Here is a 20,904-nt window from a genome sequence, read left to right as displayed (position 1 = left end):
GTTTCCATGTAGTACGTCCACTTCTGTGTCTATTTTTGTGTCTGGCTCTTCTGGGTTCGTTGTTACCTTTAACTCAAATTATATGTAGATATGGAAACATAGAGACAAAACAAACCTCAATATGTTGAGATCTTCAAACTGAATTATTAGACGTTAACCTAATTTAGGTCGCTGTTGACTATCAAGAGAATATTAAAGCTCAAATCAGAAACAGGCCTCATTGATTCATGCTGTTTGATGCTCAGACACTGAAGCTACAGACAAAACAAGACTAATGCCGGCAGCTGTCTGAGGCTGCAGTTGGAAACAATGGTGGTTTATGCCCACTTTTTAAAATTGGCATGTGTCTGTAGATGGCAGATTGTGGTCAAACGCCACTGTCTCCATCTTGTCGTGAAGAGGATGGACTGCGATGGAAACAAGTCGCCAGACAACGTCTTAGACGCTTGTATTTTTAAACGACTGTATTTAAACTGACAAAACTTTTTAGCTTCTACGTCTCATTCTGAAGTAAGCCATGTAGGCAGTAGCCATGTTGCTAACGCTGTCTTTCGACAGCAGCGCCAACAGTAATACCACAGGGAATCGCTGGGAGGGAGAAAGTTGAAATGTTTTTTTCAGCCTTAAATTTTGTAAACCAGACAAGGAACATGCTAACTTGATGATGTTTAGCGATGTTTTAGCTTGTTAGCCTACCTCCGCCTGGTAGCATAGGCCCTCTGGAAACATTTATAATTTTGACTTTTGAGTATCTCACCGGATGAAAAGTCAGAGGATCACAAAAGTCATCATATTACATCCGGAGTGGAATCCATCTAATATTTGTTGTTGGCATTTTACTTTAAACCACAAATTTCAACCTCATGGTGGCGCTAGAGGTAAAGTCAGTAGGATTCATCCTCTGGGGAACATGAATGGTTCCACCAAATTTCATGGCGATGTTGTTGAGATATTTCAGTCTGGAACAAAAATGGTGGGCTGACAGACGTTGCTAACAGTCGTAACTAGCGTGGCCGAATTTTTTTAATCTTGAGAAATAAACAGAAGCGTTTTTCTTTTATATTTACATATTTTGTAACCTGATAGAGAGGCGCTGCTATAAACTTTTTGGGAAAGGCTCTTTCCCTAAAATATTTGGCAGGTTATTGGATGAATCATCTTTCTATCGCTAACTTCAACTAATCAGATCAACAGTAGGAGAGCGCTACCACCAGTGGAGCCAGTTCAGTTGGTAAATCAAACTCTTACTGAGGCCAGTCAAGTCTTTTTCATCAAGAAAAGCCTTCTGGTCGGTTCTTTGCACTTCTTTCAATGAAATATATACGCCAGTTACGATATAAGTGATGCTATAACAGCTATGCTAACCTCTGTAGGAGCCGCCATTGGTGTTTTCAAATGAACAGTCGCTTCTCAGCATGACCTTTAGCATCTCTGTCAGTTTTGAGTAAATTGGTGTCCTAATCCAGATAAATGCTCCTTTCTTGGGTTTACCGTGAACCATAACCAGTTATATCTAAGATGTGACACCTTTATCCTCTCTTCAAAGTCTTTATCCACTTATCCATTGGTGGCTAACTTTCCAAGCTATCTTCCAATGACAGGCCTCCACGTCCGCGGCTGCCCAGATCCCAGGACATCAAAGAGCTGGAAAAGCCCAGGGAGGGTGATGGAAGAGGCACCAGTTATGGAGGGCAACAAGGGGCCACGAGAAGCTTCCACAGGTTCCCATGGGAGAGTTGGGCCTCGCACGTCGACGTCCTCCTCTCATCCTCAACAGTTACTGTCATCGGTGGGTTTTTGAGCGAGTGCTGAAACCCTTGTGGTGGTCTGACACAAGCCCAGATCCTCGGTTTCAAAGAGAAGGCCCACCTTCAGATGAGACCCGAGTTTGAAAGAGGAGCTTAATCACCACGGTAACTTGTCTGCTGGTACCCCCTGACCCAACGCACACATACATCCACTGTCCTCCCGTGAGAGGCCCTTTGGACAGTGGAGGATAATAGCATAACAGCATGGCACAGGTCCATCCATGCTTCATAAAGGGATAGTTTGACATTTTTTAGAAATACTTGTTTTGATTCTAAGCGTGAAATTAGAAGATCAATATCAATCTAGTCTGGCTCGATCCAAAATGAAAAAGAAAGTCGCCTTTCAACGCCTCAAAAAGACGACCGAGATGAACACTTTGTATCTCTTTTGTTTATCGTGTATGGAAAGAGAAAAGTCAAAACAACAATTTGTGGTTTAAGGGAGAGTTGTGTTTTGAAGTTAAATTGCAAAGTGACTCCTTTTCTACAGAAGAAACAGTCGGAGAGAAGCTGTTGACAGTAAACTCCTCCAGACTAACTGGAGTGCCGTCTCTGGAAAGAGGAAAATTTTCTTTAATGTAATTTTTCAATTTTGCGAACACCACAAACAAAATTCCACTCAGCACCATAATGATGTGGCGGCAGATATCTTAAAGCAGCTCTAATCCATAATTTTATATCAACAGTGAATGAGATGATTATGTGTAAGTGAAAGGGGCCACTTGTCTCGACAAAATCACAGAGAAGCTCGTCTTTTACAATCACCTTTATGGAGGTTTTTTTAGCGTCTTTTAGCTAATTGTTTTGGATTTTTTGTAGCGCATAACTTTAGCAGCAGTGTCTTTTCATCTGGGTTCAGATAAACCAACTGCAGCAACCAAATGACAAAATTAGCAACTAGCTAGTGAACATAGCGGAGCAGTTAGCAGCTAAAAAGCCAAATATGTGATGGTGGAGACCAAAATGGAGCTAAAAGGAGGGCGAATATCAAACTTACGTTCACTAAATGGAGAGAAACGTAACTCATAATGAATGCTGATGTCGCTATGTATTTCCTAGATGCGTGAATAAGCTGTTTGCAAACAAGTGTTTAACGTGTTATTGTTGGACAACGTGAAACATTTGTTTTTTGTGCTTAATTTTGTGCTTTTTAAAGGTGCAATGTGTGAGAATTGGCCACCTGTCAAACTCATACTCAAAATCAATAGGGAGCAGCGTACCACCAGAGTAACTATTGCTAATTGTAGCTACTGTTAGCTAGTTAGCCGTGCAGCTAGCAGTTTGGACTGGGAGCTCAGGGACCAGGGAAATGTGAGTGTTTACAATGCTAGCACAGGAGCTTTGGACCTAGCTGGCTAGCATGCTAACTTCAGTATATATCTCTGGAACAAAATACAAAGACATCAGACTGTTAAAGTGCTATTTATTCACATTCTGTTGATAGTTTTAGTTAATTTTTGAATGTTTTCAGCCAAAATTCTTAGTTTTTTCCATCTCCGCCATTCAAAGGGGCCTTAAAAACACTGAAAACTGTCTGTAAATGCAGTCTACTAATGAGAATGTCTCTTAACTGTATGAATTTAATCTTTATTGTGTTATTTCTGGATGATATCTTCCCCCAAAAAAACATATTAAGACACTCTTCAGCACATTCCACATTCGGTACGGCCGTGATTCATGAGGTGTGATGAGACGGAGCTATTATTCACAGTCGGCTTATCACACCTGTGTCTCCCATGGATGGATGTCTCAGTTGTGCATCCAAATTTCTCCCCTGAGCAATCCATTTAATATATTTTTTAAAAACCTGTATGTGGGCCACCCCGGGTCAGACCACATGGTTCACGCCTTTAGATTTATAGCGCCTAGAAGAGCTTTCCGTCAGCGTGAAACCTCACACGCAGGATAATTGAAATCACCTACAGGCAGGCAAGTTTTGGCAGTTTGACTCTCATACTGTACATATTTTAATCTCTTTATGTATCTATTCTTACATTTTTGAGAGAGTGAGAGTCTATCCTACATCCTCGGCTAATTACAGGCCACTGATCTCGTCAGCTGTCACCGACACACTCTTTTTACATGTCAATGACAGCCAAATGGGACCTCCACATCCTTCCCCCGGCTCACACAATGCCCTCATTGAAAACATAAGAGACGACCGAAAGAGTGAAAGCGAAGGATGCCACTCCTCGTCCCAGCTGGCGTCGCCTCCGTGGCGAGAGGGCACCGAGTCTTGTCCCGTGAAACAACAACCACTCCTCCTCAAATCCGCCCCTTCGTCCCTCACCTCTTGCCCGGTCGTCTTCATCATCGGCTCGGCCTAATCTGGGCACGTTCAGACTCTGCTACCTCCTTTTGTGCTCTAATGAGAGAAAAAGAGGGACAGGAGGGTGCAAGGGGAGCGGGGGTGGAGGTAAAGGAAGGCAGCGGTGGCGATGGTAGCTTTGGGTTTGTCTTCTTCTTTTGCAGTCGAGGGGGAAGAGGAGGAGAACTTGGCAGGATGCCTGGCCGTGGCGCTGCATACAAACACATGGAGGGGGGAAACACAAGGCCTATTTGTTTGACTCTCCCATCCTTTTACCTCAGGGGGGGAGCGGAAAAAATTGCATGAGACAGCCGTGAGATACGGTCCGCTCCTCGCTTCCTCGGGACAACCATCGATTCAGCGAAACAGCCGGGGGAATGGACGCAGAGGAGACGAATGCAAGGCGGTGGACGTCAGGAGATCATTGACCATAATTCAATGAGATTAAGTCAATTTGTACAGTAAAGACTTGGAAGGATGCCCGGGCTTGTTCGCTGATTAAATATAAAATACTATCAGGCATTAGGTGGATCCACGAAACAGCGTCAGGAGAGCAACCACAAGATATTTCTCTCCTGACAAAGAGCTGACAAAGTCAAAGCTGGATGCCATTTTGGGTTCATGTAAATCTCCTCAGCCTCGATCTCCTGTGGACTCAAAGCAGCCGACATCAGCGCAACCTCGACGATTCCCCCTGATTTGTGGAAGATGAGATCTTTACCGTATGTACTGCGCTCGTCTCTCTCTCTCGAGTCCACGTTCGCATGCACATAAAGATGCCGTCTGAAAAGAGGGACATTGCCTTTTGCTCCCAGTGCAGCTGCAAATAACACTGATGTGGCGTTCCAACATGTCAGCGTAGCGTGCAGAAAACCACTTCCTGCCCCTTGGAAGTATTCACGAGGGAGGCTCGAACCGGCAAGAAAACGATGATTTCACAAGTCTGATCAGATTCAATTTGTCTTCCAGCATTTTCGGTATGTAAATTAGCCCCTTGGCCGCGTTGTGCGCCATACATCAGGCGACTTTTGAATAGTTTCATATCATAAATTTCCTTCTATGTACGTCTAAACCTTTCGGGATCGTCTGCCGTTTCCATTACAGATGTTTGTGGTAGTCTCGTTCAAAGCGGTCCAACTGATAGGAGTCAATACATGCTGGATGGATTTCCATAAAACAGGTTCACCAAAGGAGCCGTAAGTATCGCAGCAATCTGCAGAGTTGACTGCTTTATGACCGCTCCGGTCTTAACCGCGATCGCAGCAAAGCGGCCCAAAGGGAGGCATTGCGGTTGAATGAGAAAGCAGCCGAACATGTCTGGAAGAACACAGGGTCGTACCGAGCTGGGTGTTTATCTATTTATGCGTCTGTTGGTGTTTTCATGAAGTCCTGCCATAATTGACATGTTCAACTTCGAAATACTGCGTCATTTCCAAATCTTTTTTTTAGGATTTCAGTAACAGTCCTATCAAGAACCAGAGGCATTGAACCGGCATCTGACCATAGGTGGTTCGACTGCATCAGTTGAAAACACGGGGCCCTCTTCATGTTTTGTTGCCCTTAGCCCTCAAACATCCTGAGTTCACCACTACACACCTGGTTAATGGGTGCATGTCGGATTGTTGCTGTTGGACAGCTTTTGTCAGATTTTTCCTTTAGGGGTGCACAAGGCCGATTATGTGTCTATTTTCACGCGTGTGGAGGTTCCCTGCAGGTAAAATGCGAAAGTAGAGAAGAAAAGACCATGTGTGGACACTAATGGGGGAGAAAATGGAAAGAAGTGACAATTTCTTCGACCGAGTGTCGGCCTGGATGCAACGTAAAGACTCCTCATGCTGCTCCATGCGTGTTAAATGCTGTCACCTGTCTCTTTGCATCCTCTCGCCGCTGCTCAACACCAATCGTTTCCTCCTGCAGGGTTCTGACCTGTGTGACATGAAAGAGCCGGACCTCATGCCTCGAATGGATCCGGATTACGCCGCGGGTCAAGACGTATGTTTCGAGGATCGTTAGCCTTTACCTCCCCGCTGCACGAACCCGTCTGCACATCGATGCACGGGCAAAGGTTTTGATCGTACGACCAGATTTATGCCCTGAAAGCTTTCTTGTGATGCCAAAATGATGAGTTAAGCTCCTTGACAATAAAAATAAAGAAATAAGAGCCGAGGAGTGTTTTTTCTACCCTCGCTGCGAGATAAGAGCTTATCAGAGCGAGTGGAGGAGGAAGATATGGAAGACAGGATGTGATTTAGGAAGGGTGGGAGGATTTAAACTATTGTTTTTCAAAATAAAACGGAGCGCTCATGATGTTTCAGGTGGCAGACTGCACCTGTCTGACATTCTGGTTTACGAGGGGCCTGTAAAAATGTCAAATTAAGAGCGCTGTGAAGACCAAAAATAAAAAGCTGTTACTGTCTTTTATGTTAAGTTCTTCTTTTACAGATTTACTGTGGAAATTAAAAGGTTCTCCATCTGATAAGTGAAGTTTTAATCTGTCATAAAACAGCCAGCGAGGCTCTTTTCTATTAGATTAAACAGAATACATCACAAGCTTCGGATTTCCATCATCAATTGTATTGTTACCCTTCTCCTTCGTAACATTCGACGCCGATCATCATAATAAAATGCCGCTTTTTATCTGATTAACTCCTGACATTTAGATTTAATTGAATGCCCATGATGAGAGGATGACTCTGGATCACGCTCTCTTCTATTTATTCCATCTTCTACCTCTCAGCTCGCAATGTTGTCAGACCCACTCGCTCAATGTTGCAATGCAGTGAGTTTAGAGGGGAAGAATGAGAAATGGTTGCATTCGAGACCACAAAGAATGCTGCAGAGCCGGGCCGAAGAAGCGGAGCATTTGTTCTGAGCGGTTAGGGATGACAAACAGTGGGCGGCCGATGATATAGCTCGGAGGGTTTTGACGGTGAAATCATGAAGTTTATTTTAAGTAAATGCAGTTTAATGTTAGACGCGAGATGAGCTAAGTATGACATCTGGGGTCGACGTCTTTCGTGGCCTCCGAGGATGGATGGCGGCGAGGAATGCTTGCAGGAGTGCCCTGCAGAGAGAGAGGTCCAATGAAAAGCAGAGCGCTGGTGGCTCCCGGCCGGCATAAAAAGAAAGTCGACTTGGCAGTAAAGCCGAGAGTCATGTGCCTCCATTTAAATGAGAAGGCAAGAAAAGGGAAAAGAGACACAGTGTGAGAAGGGGAGGGAGAGGGAATACAGGCTGAGCTAAGAGGCCGGGGACGCTTGCCAAGCCGAGACACTTGAGGAATGCATCAGCAGCAGCGGCGGCGGCAGCTCTCGCAGTAATACCATTACAGTTAGTGCTATCTGAGTCAGGAAAACAGCTCAGCTAGTCTAGTCAGCAAGTCTAGTAGCCAGTGTAAACAGATGACAGGTACCAAAAGCAACTCTTTGCTCGGGGAATCCAACCATTTTTTGTGTCCCTCCACGTGTCTGCAGATTGTTTGCACTCGCACACAGCCGCATATCTGTGGTTTCCAGCGTTTGAGACTCATGTGATCGTTGTCTCGTCTTGTCAACGTTTGCGCAGCGAAGGCATGTGCTGCGACTCCTCTGAGCCCTGGCAGTTAGTTAATAAACACAGGCCTGTCAACAGCTGCCGGTGATGTAATGTGGAACTTCTCCTCACTCTCCTTATCCTCCCGCCCCACCCCGCCTCCCTAACTCCCTCCAACTCAGCCACCACCACCACCACCCGTCTATTTACAAGTCTCACTGGGTGTTGCTGCAGACTTCCAGCACTGCCAGCACAGATAGTGTGTTTTTTAAAGAGTGTGTGTGTGTGTTTTTGTGAGTGGCTTCCCCCACCCCTCCACCCAAACACCACCACCCACCAGCAGCAGCCCTGCAACACTTCCAGGGGGAATTTACGACAGCATGTTTTCAGCTGCCATCAAAGGAAATTCCACATCATCAGGTTGTCTTCTCAACCAAAACACCCCTGAGAGTCTGGGAACCGCAGAGCTGGATACAGACCTGTTGAGTGGAGAGGATCCGGCCGGCGCAGAGTAAGTTTGGATTCCTGCTTTGTTTGTCTGCTGACATTATTGGGAGGCTGAACAGTCGTAGTCTTGGTGCACAGCGTGATGAGGGACGAGGCAATGCAATGCAAAATTGTGCAGTATAGCATGTAAAGTTTTTAGGTGTCACTTGTGCAAAACGTATACTATATACTATTTTTGTATCAAGTAAAGCAGCAAATATTAATATAATACTGTTTCCCCAACCAGGCCCATGGCTTCATACATTTTAGCTAGCCTAACTTTAGCCCAGGTATTCATGCAAGGCCATATTTAACATTATTTCATAAACATTACAGAAAAGTTACTACTAAAATTTTGTTAGCCAACGTTACATGTACCCTAACTTGACACCCAAATGTAGCCGCATAACTAGCTAGTTGCAGAAAAGCTCAATTTCAAAACGCAGACAAACAAAACAATCGCTAAATTAATAGCTAACTCTCCTTAAAGATGTAGCCGCTTATTTGAAGATAAGAAAAAAAATAAAGGCTACTTAGAGAAGGACTGTGAAAATGAGCTAAATTAATGTTGGCTAGCTGTCCTGAAGCTACTCTCACCCTTACAGATGTTGCTTGTTAGCTAGTAGCAGCAGAGCTCAATTTCAAAACTACAAACTTATCTGAAAAAAAGGAAAAAAGTAGCTATAATCATATTTGTTAGCTCACCCAAAGGTCTGTTTTTAGATGATAACTTTCCTAGTTGTCCCCTCACCTATTAGCTTTTAAGCTAGCTTAGCTTAGCAACTACAAAAACATCCTGAAAACACAATTTAAAAAGAAGCCAAAGTTAAGTAAGCTAGGTAACATGTTGTGTGATGTATGTAGCCCTTTAATGCTAGCTGATTAGCTTAACAAGACACTGTAATGCATGATTTCCAGATTAAAATGCTCACATGGAAAACCTAAAACTGATGAAACACCCTTAATTGTTGACTTTTCATGGGGGAAAAACAGACACACAGCAAAGACTTCGTGTTTGGTTTTTAAAGCGCTGTTAACGATTAACTGGAAGCTGATATCTGCTGAACTTTTTCTGCTCTGGGTAAAGCACACGGGGGGAAAAACATCCAGAGTGATAAACACACTGTTGTTTCTCAAGCTGTCAGCGGCCTGCTGATGAAACGCGTGTGTTGAGTTTTTGCAGCGAGCTGCCCACCACATGATGCTCACATACCGAAAGCGAGGTATGAGGCACTGTTGTGTATTTCGATACCGGCTGGAAAAAATTCCTCTGCCCTCTCTCGGCTTTGCTGCATCACCCTTTGGGCCTGCGGAGTATATTTTTCTGGCTTTTCTAGCCGAAGCGCCATCATGAGAGAGTTCAGCAGGGAGTCAGGCTGTCGGCGGAGAAGGTCCCTCGACAGGAAGCTCAGTTTTTTTTCCAGGATGTATATTAAAGTATCTGACGCATCTGGTGGGATAAGCTGAAGGGACTCCCCTCGTGAACAGGATGACGACATTGTACTCATTGTTTTTTTTTTTTTCCACTAGACCTCCAACCCTCCTCCCGCCCTTTTTTTTTTTCTAACCCCCACATTAAATCGCCTGCTAAGCACTGCTGACTAAACAAGATTTAAAGCTGCTCAGGCGTGTTCTGGCAGAGTCTTTATCATTAAAAGTGTCTGAGAAACACATTTTCTTGTTAGCAGATTGTTTCCCTTTTGTCTTGTCTGACATGATTTCGCTTTCGGAAGTAATTTAGGTTGTTTGCGTAGCATAAACATCTGAGAACCAGTCTTTTCAGTCTTCCCTCCGAGTGCTGATTGGACGGCGCATCAGTCACGTTTTGACAGGCTTTGTTGAACAAGTAGGCTAAGTCAAATATTGATAATGTACTCTTCAAAGAGACAGCATGACTGAGAGGGCCCCATGCACGTTTTTGTCAAATGTGAACTCTCAATGCAGAGAGCGTTTAGGAAGACAGAACTGGAGCATCTGCTGACAGCTTTGCGACTGTAAAATCATAATGAGGAGCTCCTTTTGTTCAGAACGGATTAAATAAACAAGAGCAAACTCTGCTCCCTCAGACATTTGGCAGAAACACGGTGGTTTTATTGTGACAGTAAGTCAACTTCCAGGAGTTTAAAGTCATTTATTCAGCGCAATTTTCAACATTTGCCTGTTTCATCCTCTAAAAATCAAGATTTTTTTATTTTCTCTGTTTTTCATTATGGTTAAAATGAAAACCTTTCAGTTTTGGACCATGGGTCTGACAAAAGGAGCAATTTCAAGATGTTAATTTGGAGGGATGGGAAATTGCAATCGTCTTTTTCTGGACAGGATATAAATGAGATGTTATCTTGTCACAATGCTGTACTTTTGGTTGGGTTAGGTTTAGGCACAAAAACCAGTTGGTTAGTGTTTGGAAAAGATCTTGTTTTGGCTTGAAAGACCTGGTTTTGTCACCACAAGAACAGTTGAAGTTATCCCAACGTCTTGCTCAAAACAACCGGTTATAACGCCACGAGAACAGCTGGAGACGTCCCAATGTCTCGTTAAAAACAACTGGTTTTGTCACCATAACAATGGCCGAAGACGTCCCAACGTCTTGTTATAAACAGACAGTTTTGTCAGCGCAAAGATGGCTGGAGACGTCCCGACTTCCTGTCAAAAATATCCAGTGTTTGTTGCCACAAACACAGCTGGGTATCCCCCCTGAAGTCTCCTTAAAAATGTCTCCTTTACAAATGTAGAAATGTCGATGCCGGTTTGTCGACAGATACAAATTGAAATGTATCTGTGGTTTTGCAGAAACGTCAACTATTTTATTCTGGGCAGTTGGAGTCTGATACCTGTTTATCTAGACGCATTTAGAAACCAACCCTCAACAGCTGCACTCATTGAAGTTGTTTATTCAGCAATGGTTTGTATAAACATGGTGACATTGGAAACCCTCCCAATAATCTGGTTTAAATACCTGAAAGACACCCAAAGCCCCATGCAAGTATAGAGTACAGTGTTGATATGGATCCTCCCTTACTCGCAGCGTCAACATTAACTCTAAAGGGACTGTTAGATTGACCTATTAGCCTTGACGCTACGCCTCTCCTTTTCACACCCATGTGATAAACACTTATAAGTTACACTTGTTATGATTACCAGCGTGGTTGAAACACTGATGCGGCTGCACCCATCAGCACACACTGGAAACATTCAGTAAATTACAATTCTTTAAAAGCTTAATGATCGGTGTGCTGACAGTATAAAAACAACAACAGACCAGTGTGTAAAAATATGGCTCGTTGTTCAGACACAGTAATTCCACGTTGGGCCGTGCCAGGCTACAGTTGGTTCGTGCCAACTGTACCGGGGACACATGCAGAGGCAGGACCAGACGGGCCGGCCAGCAGAGGGACTCAAAACATCCGATCAGCGTCGACCATCTGTGCTGCTCGGATACAGATGGACCTCTCTCTCTCTCCACATCAGACACTTTTTGCATGCTTCAATTTTCTCCTCAATGAATGGAAAGTAATAGCAACCTCCCCCGCCCCCCCAGAAGGACGTACCCTCCCACTTCCCCCCAGAGCGTATAGCAGGCGAATTAAAAGCGCGACTCAAACGTATAATCTTCCCCGGGTCGTTCATTCTTTCATTCAGAGAGAACTGGGCTCTGTACCGTGGGGGGATGCCTCTGCGCTGACCCCGTTTTTAGTCTCCCCCTCATTCAAGGCAGGCGCAGGGCATGGAGACAAAATGAATTGGTTCCTGGGGCAGAGGGGGTGCACCAATCAATGTCCAATCCTGCCCCCCTCCTCCATCCACCATCCATTTTCAGGCCCTGGCACTTCCTGGCACTGCTCATTTTTTTGGGGGGGTGGCGGCGGGGGTATTGATCATAGAGGTCCGAGTCACTATTTGGCCAAGAGGCTTTTCTTTTCGGAGACCTCTGTTTTCAAAAGGTTTGTAATAGATGTGAGCGCTAATTGGAAACTCATGCAAAATGCACGCCTGGAATCCCCTGCTCTCAAGCCTCTTGGCGCACCCTCCTTCATTCTTTCCCTCCAGATGGCCATTTAAATATTTGCTTCCATTTTTTTTTTCCTCTGTCATCTATTGTATGGTTTCATTTCAACACGCTCTTAACTCCCAACTTGTCAAATATGGCAGTTTGGTCAGCAACCTTAAGCTTCAAGCTATGACGCTCTACCTTCCCCTCTAGCGTTGGTGTTGCATGTGAAGGGCTCCGCAGTAATAAGTAATATGCAATGTCCTGGTAGACTTTCAAAGTAAAGGCTCTGCAGTGGTTAGCAATAACATGTAACATCTGATTTCAACCATTTCAAAATAAAGCTTGCTGACAAACAGTTTACATATTATGACTTTTGGACTGTTAAAACTTGGTTAGGTTTAGGCTCCAAAACTACTTGGTTAAGTTTAGGAAAAGATCATAACTCAATAATTTAATGACCTTATGCCTCATAACAAAGGGTTACGGACTACTTAGGCTTTTGGACTGCTATTAACAATGTCAAACTATCGTGGTTGTGTTAGGTTTAGGCCCCAACCCTACTTGGTTAGGTTAAGGAACAAAAAAGACTTGAATAGGTATAGGAACAAAAAAGATTCGGTTAGGTTTAGGAAAAGATCCTTTCTTGGATTAAAATAAGAAATAACATTCAGTCTGGTAACGTAGGCTAATGAAGGAAAGTTACGTACGTTAACTTATGTAATATTACTTAAAAACAAATTACTCTCGAATCTTGGACACAAACAGGATGCCATCTCTGCTCTCTGGAGGGAACATCCAGTAAACGACACATCCAACCAACACAGATACGTCTCACTCTTTATACTACCGGACTGGTGGAGCACTGGAGGGGTACCTGCGGCGTCAAACTGACCAGGCTGACGTATTTGACATGGTGGGAGTGAGAACGGGCTGTTAATGTATAACCCATGACTGAATCAGCTCACAATGAGAAAGCTTACGTAGGAAAAACTCTTTATTGCAAATTCCACAGCAATTATTCTTCAATGAAAGGTCTTGTTTCATGAGAGGTCACGCCACTTCACCCACTTAATATCTGTGTTTGAACTTTATCATGACAAAGATTTCTTACTTGTGGCGACTCTTTGCACAGTGTGAAATGAGAGCATGTGTGGGTCGACTGTATCGGGTACAAAGGGCGGTATTGTCACTTGCTGCGAGTGTGTGGTCTCTGCAACACTTCCAAGTCAAAAGCCAAAGAGGGTGGAGCAACAGTGTGTTTCTCCAGCAGACCTTTACTGTATGTATGGGATTATTATCGGAGCCCTTTAAGATAAACGTGCCTGTAATAGGGTCGGTGATTGTAATAAGTGCACAGCTGCCTAATTCTCCTCAGCTTACAAAGGAACAGTATCAAATCCGAGCCATGACAATCCATATTCATGGACAATCTGGGCTTATTATCACCATTTATCCACGAGGCTCGCAGTCTGTTTTTCAGTGCAGCGATCTCTCAATGGGTTTAAGTGTTATCATTAAGCTGTTATCCCCTCACATTATCCCTGTTGTAGTTTGGGAGCTGTCTGGGGCTCTGCGACCTCAGCTGGGTCGTCCCTTGTTCCTGGAGCAGATGTTAAAAAAGAGAGTCCACCCCCCCCCACCACCCCTCCACACACACCAACCTCACACACACACACACACACAGACACACACTATCCCACCGCGCCTCCTCCCTTCACCCTGGCATCTAATTAGGCCTACAGCACAAAGACTCCCAGATGTCAGCGTCCTCCTGGCCTCCTTTGATTATATCCTTTCCACCCCACTGGCTGGCTCGCCGACTGGCTGGATGGCCGGCTGGGGGCCGTGTGGACTATAGGCGTCGACGCGTGTCACTCTGCCTGCGTAGGTCAACACCGAAGCGGTTTAACATATCAGTAATTGCTTTTGGTGTAAATCACTGGGAATCCAGAGGGAGGGAGGGAGGGAGGGAGGGAGGACAGTCCTGGATGGGCTGCAGTTGCAGGACGGCGGTTGGACGGTCGTAAACTGAGACAAAGGAGCGTTTAAATTTGTCGGATCTTTTGAAAAATGCTGTTGCAACATAGCATTTGTCATGGCCAGCAGTCACTAAGTGTTTCATTTCCTTTAAAATCAAGCGGCCGAGAAACATGAACGACGTGCGGACAGTCAACAAGTTTGTCTGGCTGAGGGAAAATTGGCCGCGGCGCTGCTTTTTTTTTTTTTTTTTTTTTTTTTACAGACGTCAGCTTTTCGACAGCCACTCAGACTTCCACGCTTCTATGAACGCCGGTTCTTGCCCAGCGAATGCTTAGCGGATGAGATGTTGCCCACCAGTTCTGTAAAACACATCGCGTGGCCTCAGAAGAAATGTCTCGAGTTCCAGTCGAACCTCAAAATTTAGACTCGGGAGAAAAATACCGTGAAAGTAAAAAAACACAAACCGCTCTTTGAGTCCAGACAAACCAAAGCAATGACAGCGTGGTCTTCAAGACGATCAACATGTTCATAAGTCCCGTCTGAGAAGACCACATGGGCATCTTGATCTGTTCATTCAGTCGAGACCTTAGAGGCCTCCAAACCGCCAAAACTTTGAGCGAATGCAGTTTATTACAGTGGATTTGCGGCGAGTAGCTGATTTACTAGCAGGGGGGCTCGCCAAATTCAACTTGGGCGACCTTTGACCTGAGATTTTGCACTGTTGTTCCAGCAAGCCAGTTTTGACAGTGCCGCCCATTGAGGGGACGGAGAGACAGATGGTCCAAACTACAGAAGGGTTTTATAGCCGATAAGCTGTACTGCATGATTTCAACGATTAATCGATTAGCTGTCAACTATTAAATTAACCATTGATTGATCATTTTGAGTCATTATTTGATGATGTTTTCTGGTTTATTTAGTCCTTTTTGACAATTATCTGAACAATAAAGTTACAATAAAGTAGCATAATCAATTAATGGACACTAACAGGGCATTTTTCAACCTAATTTAAAGGTTTAACAGCTTGGAATTAATCGTATTTTGCTTAATTTTGCTTCCAAACTATCAAAACAATGTAATTTAACAGATTTCAGCCATTTGTGGGATGCTCCTTTAACTTCTCAGCTGGATGCTTTGTCTGATAAGAGACAACTCGTCCCTGCCTGCCTGCCTGGGTGTTAAACGGCATAGCAAAGATTAGATTTGGAAAACAAATTAAAGTAGTTTAATTAATGGAGGGAAGTGCAGCAGATTACGAATAACTTTTGTTTCTTAATTTTTGAATGAACTCACTTGCAAACTCAAATCAGCTCGTTGGTGCTTTCGTGCGACTGACTGAGCATCGTTTGGTTTGTTTGACATCCGAATAGGTCGACTTTTCTTCTGTTTACCGACCGCCTTTATCTCGAATGCCCCTGATATCTGCCTTCTGATGTGTTTGCTTAATCTTTATCACTTCCGATCCATCCACTACCTCATCCCTCGCACTTTCTATACCCTGAGGAAAATGGTGTCAGTGTTTTTCTACGTCTGGTCCGGGCAATCAGGCGCAATGCCATAATCCATTTTAATCATTTACTCTCAATTTCCTATAACTCCCCGTATCTTTGTATCCAAGGGGAAGCCGTGGGCCTCGCTTCCTCTCCTAATCTCCAGCGGAAAGGGACCAAAAGCTGAAATGTAATCTAAACATAGACGGGAGTATTTCATCTGATGCAAGACACTTGCACAATTAGTCAGTACAAAGCCAGAATGAAGAGACAGGCAGGACTCTGATGTTTTCTGTGTCATTAAAGACAGTAGCGTTTCACATCCTGTTCACTGATTAAGCAACTTCCTCATGCGCTAGATAACCCGAGGGGGTTCAGAAAATGGGGCAGAAGGAGACAGTGTCACGTTAGGAAACACAACATCAGCTCTGGGTGAAAACGTAGCGGCAGGCTGACGTTTGAGGCTTCACGTCAATATGTTTGGACTTGGCAGATTGGCAGTGGATGGAACGTGTCATGCTGATGTGTGGGGATGTTTGACGAGTGCAGTCACGCTGCTGAAGCTTCAGACAGGGTGTAACGGATACAGCCTGCAGCAGATGCATGAGGCGGGGGGGCTCTGGGACCCTGTTTGGGCAACATGGTTGCATAAGTAGGTTTGTGAGGCAAGTGACCTGAAAAAAGCCTTATTCTGAAATCAGCTCATAGTGCCACTTAGCAGATTTTATACTGAAGGTGTCACAGGATGGTTTTCTGACAGGCCATTTTCATACCGCACAGTGTTTACTGTAAAAACACAACTAGATAATCCCAGTATAATACGTTTTTCATGTAAAGGTTCACCATCGTGGCCTCTTTTAGGCGAGGTTGGACAAAAAAGGTGGCAATAGTGTCTTTTTTTAACCATAATATGCACGAGTAAGACGACAACCAGTGTTGTACGGAGGAACCAAACTGCCAAAATCAAAAATAAAGACATAAAGTAATAAGTAAATAAATAAAATGCTCAATATATAAACTTAAACATATTGGGCACTGACAAATTTAAAGAATGTTACATGAATTGATATTTACTTTTTGATTTTGGCAGTTTCAGTCCTCCATACTTTTATTATATATATGTATTGTTTTTATAAGGGTTGTTATCAGGTCATCACTGTTAAAGAGAGCTTGCAATAAATGGCCTCAATAAAATGAATGAATGAAAAAATAAATGAATATCTGCTTTAATTGGCCTCTGTATTTATTTACCTTTGTATTATTTTAAATATTTATGTAGTCTCACATTTAAATGTTCATTTTGTTGTTAATTTGTTTATTCTTATCGCATTTAATCGAAAGGTAATTTATTTGTTGAGCTGTTTATTTATTTACTTTTGATTTTGGTAGTTTCAGTCTTCTGTATGTTGGGATAGTTACGTCACCAGGAACACATGAGTTGACCTTTTTAAAATACTAATGTAATTACCATTACTTTGATCCAAAACATAGAAAAATAGAATGGCACTTATTAGAGTGCATACCTCCGCCAATGCACCAACAGTCCCCCTTTAATACAATCAATCAGAATCAGAATTCCTTTATTAGTCCCGCAAATTTAAGCATATCAGTATCAATATCAAATTAAACATTAAAATCTGTTAAATCTGGATTTGTGTTTGGATCTGGATTATTGATACCAGCTGTCTAAATATATCTGAGTTTTTTCATCAACATCAGGAACAAGTTATTCGCTGAGAAATTAACTAAAATGTCAGAAAACACTCGAAAACATCAGGACACATGAGAAAAAATTCCTCGATCCGCGCCAAACCAATAAACAGACGCAGGTGAAAACATAACCTCCTCGGCGAAGTTAACAAAAATCACCGAAAGTCAACCCAAATATGGACAAACCCACTTTCCTCTGCTGGATTTCTTTAAATATAAATGTTTGATGGTCATGTTTAGCAAATCAAATCAAGAAGTGTTTGTTTCGTTTGTGTCTGCACTCATTTGCGTGGTTTACAAGGTGTGCTTTCCCATGGGTCTGCAGGAGTTACATAAGACACATCCAGGATTTATCCACGTTGTGTTGCAACAGACAGCGTCTCTGACCCTGAGGCGTCCATCAGCCGACCTTTGACCCCCGTCCTCACCAATGAGGAAGTGCTGTGCTTACTCGCTGCCTCAGAGCAGTGATTGTAAAGCCCGGGGCTCTTTGTAAAGGAGTAGTATGCGTGAAGTGAAGTGTTTATCTTCTGCTGTGGCCTCAGTCAGGCCAGGTCGGACTGGTTCCCAGCACTGTTTGGAGAGGCGTAGAAAAACAGAAAGGGGGCTCAAGCTTTGGGGTTCGGGGTTGGGTCGGAGGGTGGGCAAGATCTCTGCGATCCCAGAGAGTCGTGACAGGCCCGAGGAGGGAAGGTCCACACTTCCGCTTTTGTTCTGATTTCAAGAGGGAAGAGAACAGAGACAGAAAAAGATGGCAGAGAAAGAAAAGTAGAACGGATACACAGTGACGAGCGAGGAAGACGACTGCTTGGACTCTGATCTCCTATAAAAAGGTGAAAGCCCTTCCGACAGCGGAAACCTGACCTACCGGACATGAGGTGTTCCCTTGTTGACTTTCTCCCCTCTCCCTCTCGTCCTTCCACTCCTCCCCCTTTACCTCCCCTCCAGGGCTTCCCAGGTGTGTGAATCGCCGCCGGGCAGTGGGAGCATGAGCAGACACCTGGAGAGGAGGGAGCGCTTAGAGAGATTGTCTCTTGACAGCGTACTACCGGTAAGTCGATCCCCAACACACCGTCTGCTAGACTGGTCACTTTGTCAGGAAACAAGCTGTTGTATGTCTCGAGGATCTATTGCTGCACTTGTTTGGGACTCAAGTCTTTCAGTGTGTTGTTAACGTTGGCCACCACTGCGCTACTGACACAACCACACATCTCCAGAGGAAGTTGTTCATTTGTGTTGTTTTTGCTAATGAGGTTGTCTTTGGGAGCGCGAGGCTTCCCGTGGAGCATTTGTTGGCGACTCAGTTTGAGGTCTTTTGTCTCTTTTTATTCAAAGTGGCTAACGCTGCCAATGCTAACTGTCCTCTCTTGTGTTTTTTGTTTATTCCATCTGCTGGGAATGGAGAAAACGTGCTTCACTTCCTGTGTGTGTGTTTTTCAGAAAGGAAAAGATCCACTCGAGCAGAAAGACAATTCAGAACCGGTCGTCGGTTAATAAGAACGCAACAGAGATTCAAGCGTTAAAGGAACAGTCCACTCAAAAATGATTATCAGTATGTGCTAAGCCTCTTAAAGATGGAAATGGACTCTATATAACTCGTTTGGCGCGATCCAAGTCTCCGGACACAAACTTCTCAGCCGAAACGATACACATTGATGTCCCCTAAATAACTTACGTTGCATTATGTACATGAAAGAATTCATTGTTAACTTCTGGTTGTGGACTGGACACGAACAGCTCTCCTGAATGAAAGTCCTGTGCTTGTTTTAAGCCGACCGTCCATCTCCGACCTCGTCCCTCGACAGACTTTTCACTTCCATCCTTTGCATAATTAAGACTACAGGTTGCTGCCTGATATTTATCGTAAATATGGGTCGTAATAAGCTGCTTTGGGTGTAAGTAACAAATCAAATTTGGGATCTTGGGGCTTCCGGAGACATTTGATGTTTTGTTTTTTGGTTATTTATCGACACTTTAAAACGCCGACATCAGTTGTTTAGGAGAATGCTGCAAACTTCAACTGACTTCCCGTCAACGTGAGGGTGAGAACTTTAATTTTTTAGACGTACTGCTCCTTTAACCCTGAAGTTAAACACCCACACACACATCCACGTGTCAAGCAGCAGGGAGAATAAACAGCCTCCCATAACTGTGTGTCAAAGCCGCCGCTTTGATTGACGGGCGTTATCTCTGCGCCCGGGCCGCTCTTTGCGATTCACAGGAGTGGAAACTTGTTTTTTGGGCTCAGGGTTAACTGAAGGTGAATCTGCTGGCAAAGTGCCTCTCAGGAATGTCAAGTGCAGTCATATAGCGGCCGTGTGTTGTGTCTGAGAGTCGGGGAGTGAAGAAGCCTCTTAATTCCCCCTCAGTGCGTACAGCGCAGGAAATAATGAATCAAGAGGCTTAAAATAGCGTTTTAATGTCGGAAATGTCTCTCGGTGTCGCTGATTAGAGGGGGTATTTCTTCAAAGGGACAAAAATACCCTTAAACACTCCTAAAGCATTAAGTGATATACAGTTAAAAGCTGCCTTTCCGGGGTAATTTTGTTATTTACTGTGGTTTGTTGATGACTGTGAGGCTTTAATGAAGCCGACACACTTTATTGACTTGACCTTGCTGACTTTATGACTTGCTGCTGACCTGTCTTAACCCACTGCTGACATGTAGGAAAGAGCTTAAAGGGAAAGCCCCGTGCTGACCCAGGTGAACTGATCTGATCCTTACATAGTTCCTGTTAGGGCTGAAACAAACCATTATTTTCATTATGAAATGATCGTTTAGTCTGTAAAATGAGAGAAAAATGGGAGAAATGCTCAAAGTGATGTCTTCACATTGCTGCTTTTGTCCAATAAACAGTCCAAAAAACTAATTTACAAAGCAGCAAAGGTGCTTAAAGGTGCAATATGTAAGAATTAACGTTCAAACCATCCAAAAATTAACTAAATATTAACAAAATGTGAAGAAATAACAGTTTTTATGTTATGTTGAGGAGATATCAACTTAAGTTAGCATGCTAGCCAGCTAGCCCCTGTGCCTCAATGCTCCCCTGTTCCCCTAGGAGAGCTAGCTGCACGGCTAGCTTAGCTAACTAGCGAACAGCGCTAAGCTCTTGCTCTTCCGTTTCGTGAAGAGCAAGAGCTTAACACCAGGGACGACTGCTTTGACATTTTATAGTCGTGTTAACTGCTGGCGAGCCAAAGTGGTGCAGGATATAGGACATAATTAATACTAGTGAGAAGCCGGCGGAGGCTATATTCTTGCCGAAGCCACCAGCTGATCTCAGTTACCTGGTACCTGTGTGTCTAACCAAGCGACCCACTGGATAAGCGCCTATCTCGGTAGACAAGTCAGTCGAACAGCCAGCGTATGCCGTCTAATGTCTAACATAGGCACAGACAATAACATCTTCAATCCACAGGACATTAAAAATGGATCAACCAGTCTGTGAAAAACCTTGATGTTCATTTTCACTTTGATTTCGGACTCAAACCCCAAAGTCTGTCGATCATTCTGTAAACTGCAACATGAGAGTGAATCCAGACGGATCGTGTTGTGTTGTCGAGACGAGCTTAATTTATAATTCATCCGCAGCTTTGTGA

General features: G+C 43.9%; 1 protein-coding gene across 1 annotated transcript in view; it reads left to right on the top strand.

Annotated features, from left to right (window-relative positions):
• Positions 1-8,027: 8,027 nt before the first annotated feature.
• Positions 8,028-20,904, top strand: part of LOC311253344 (nck-associated protein 5-like) — a gene marked incomplete at its 5' end in the record, with an annotated part of 154,179 nt that continues 141,302 nt past the window's right edge. The window contains 2 exons of the mRNA XM_084347242.1: positions 8,028-8,158; positions 18,253-18,355. Of these exons, the coding sequence (XP_084203368.1) occupies positions 8,028-8,158; positions 18,253-18,355 (234 nt within the window). The remainder of the gene's footprint in view (positions 8,159-18,252; positions 18,356-20,904) is intronic.

This window comes from Pagrus pagrus (assembly GCF_965226575.1).
Source record: "Pagrus pagrus genome assembly, chromosome: 24".
NCBI lineage: Eukaryota > Metazoa > Chordata > Actinopteri > Spariformes > Sparidae > Pagrus > Pagrus pagrus.
The sequence above is the reverse complement of the archived record's forward strand: the minus strand, read 5'-3'. Positions and strand labels throughout refer to the sequence as shown.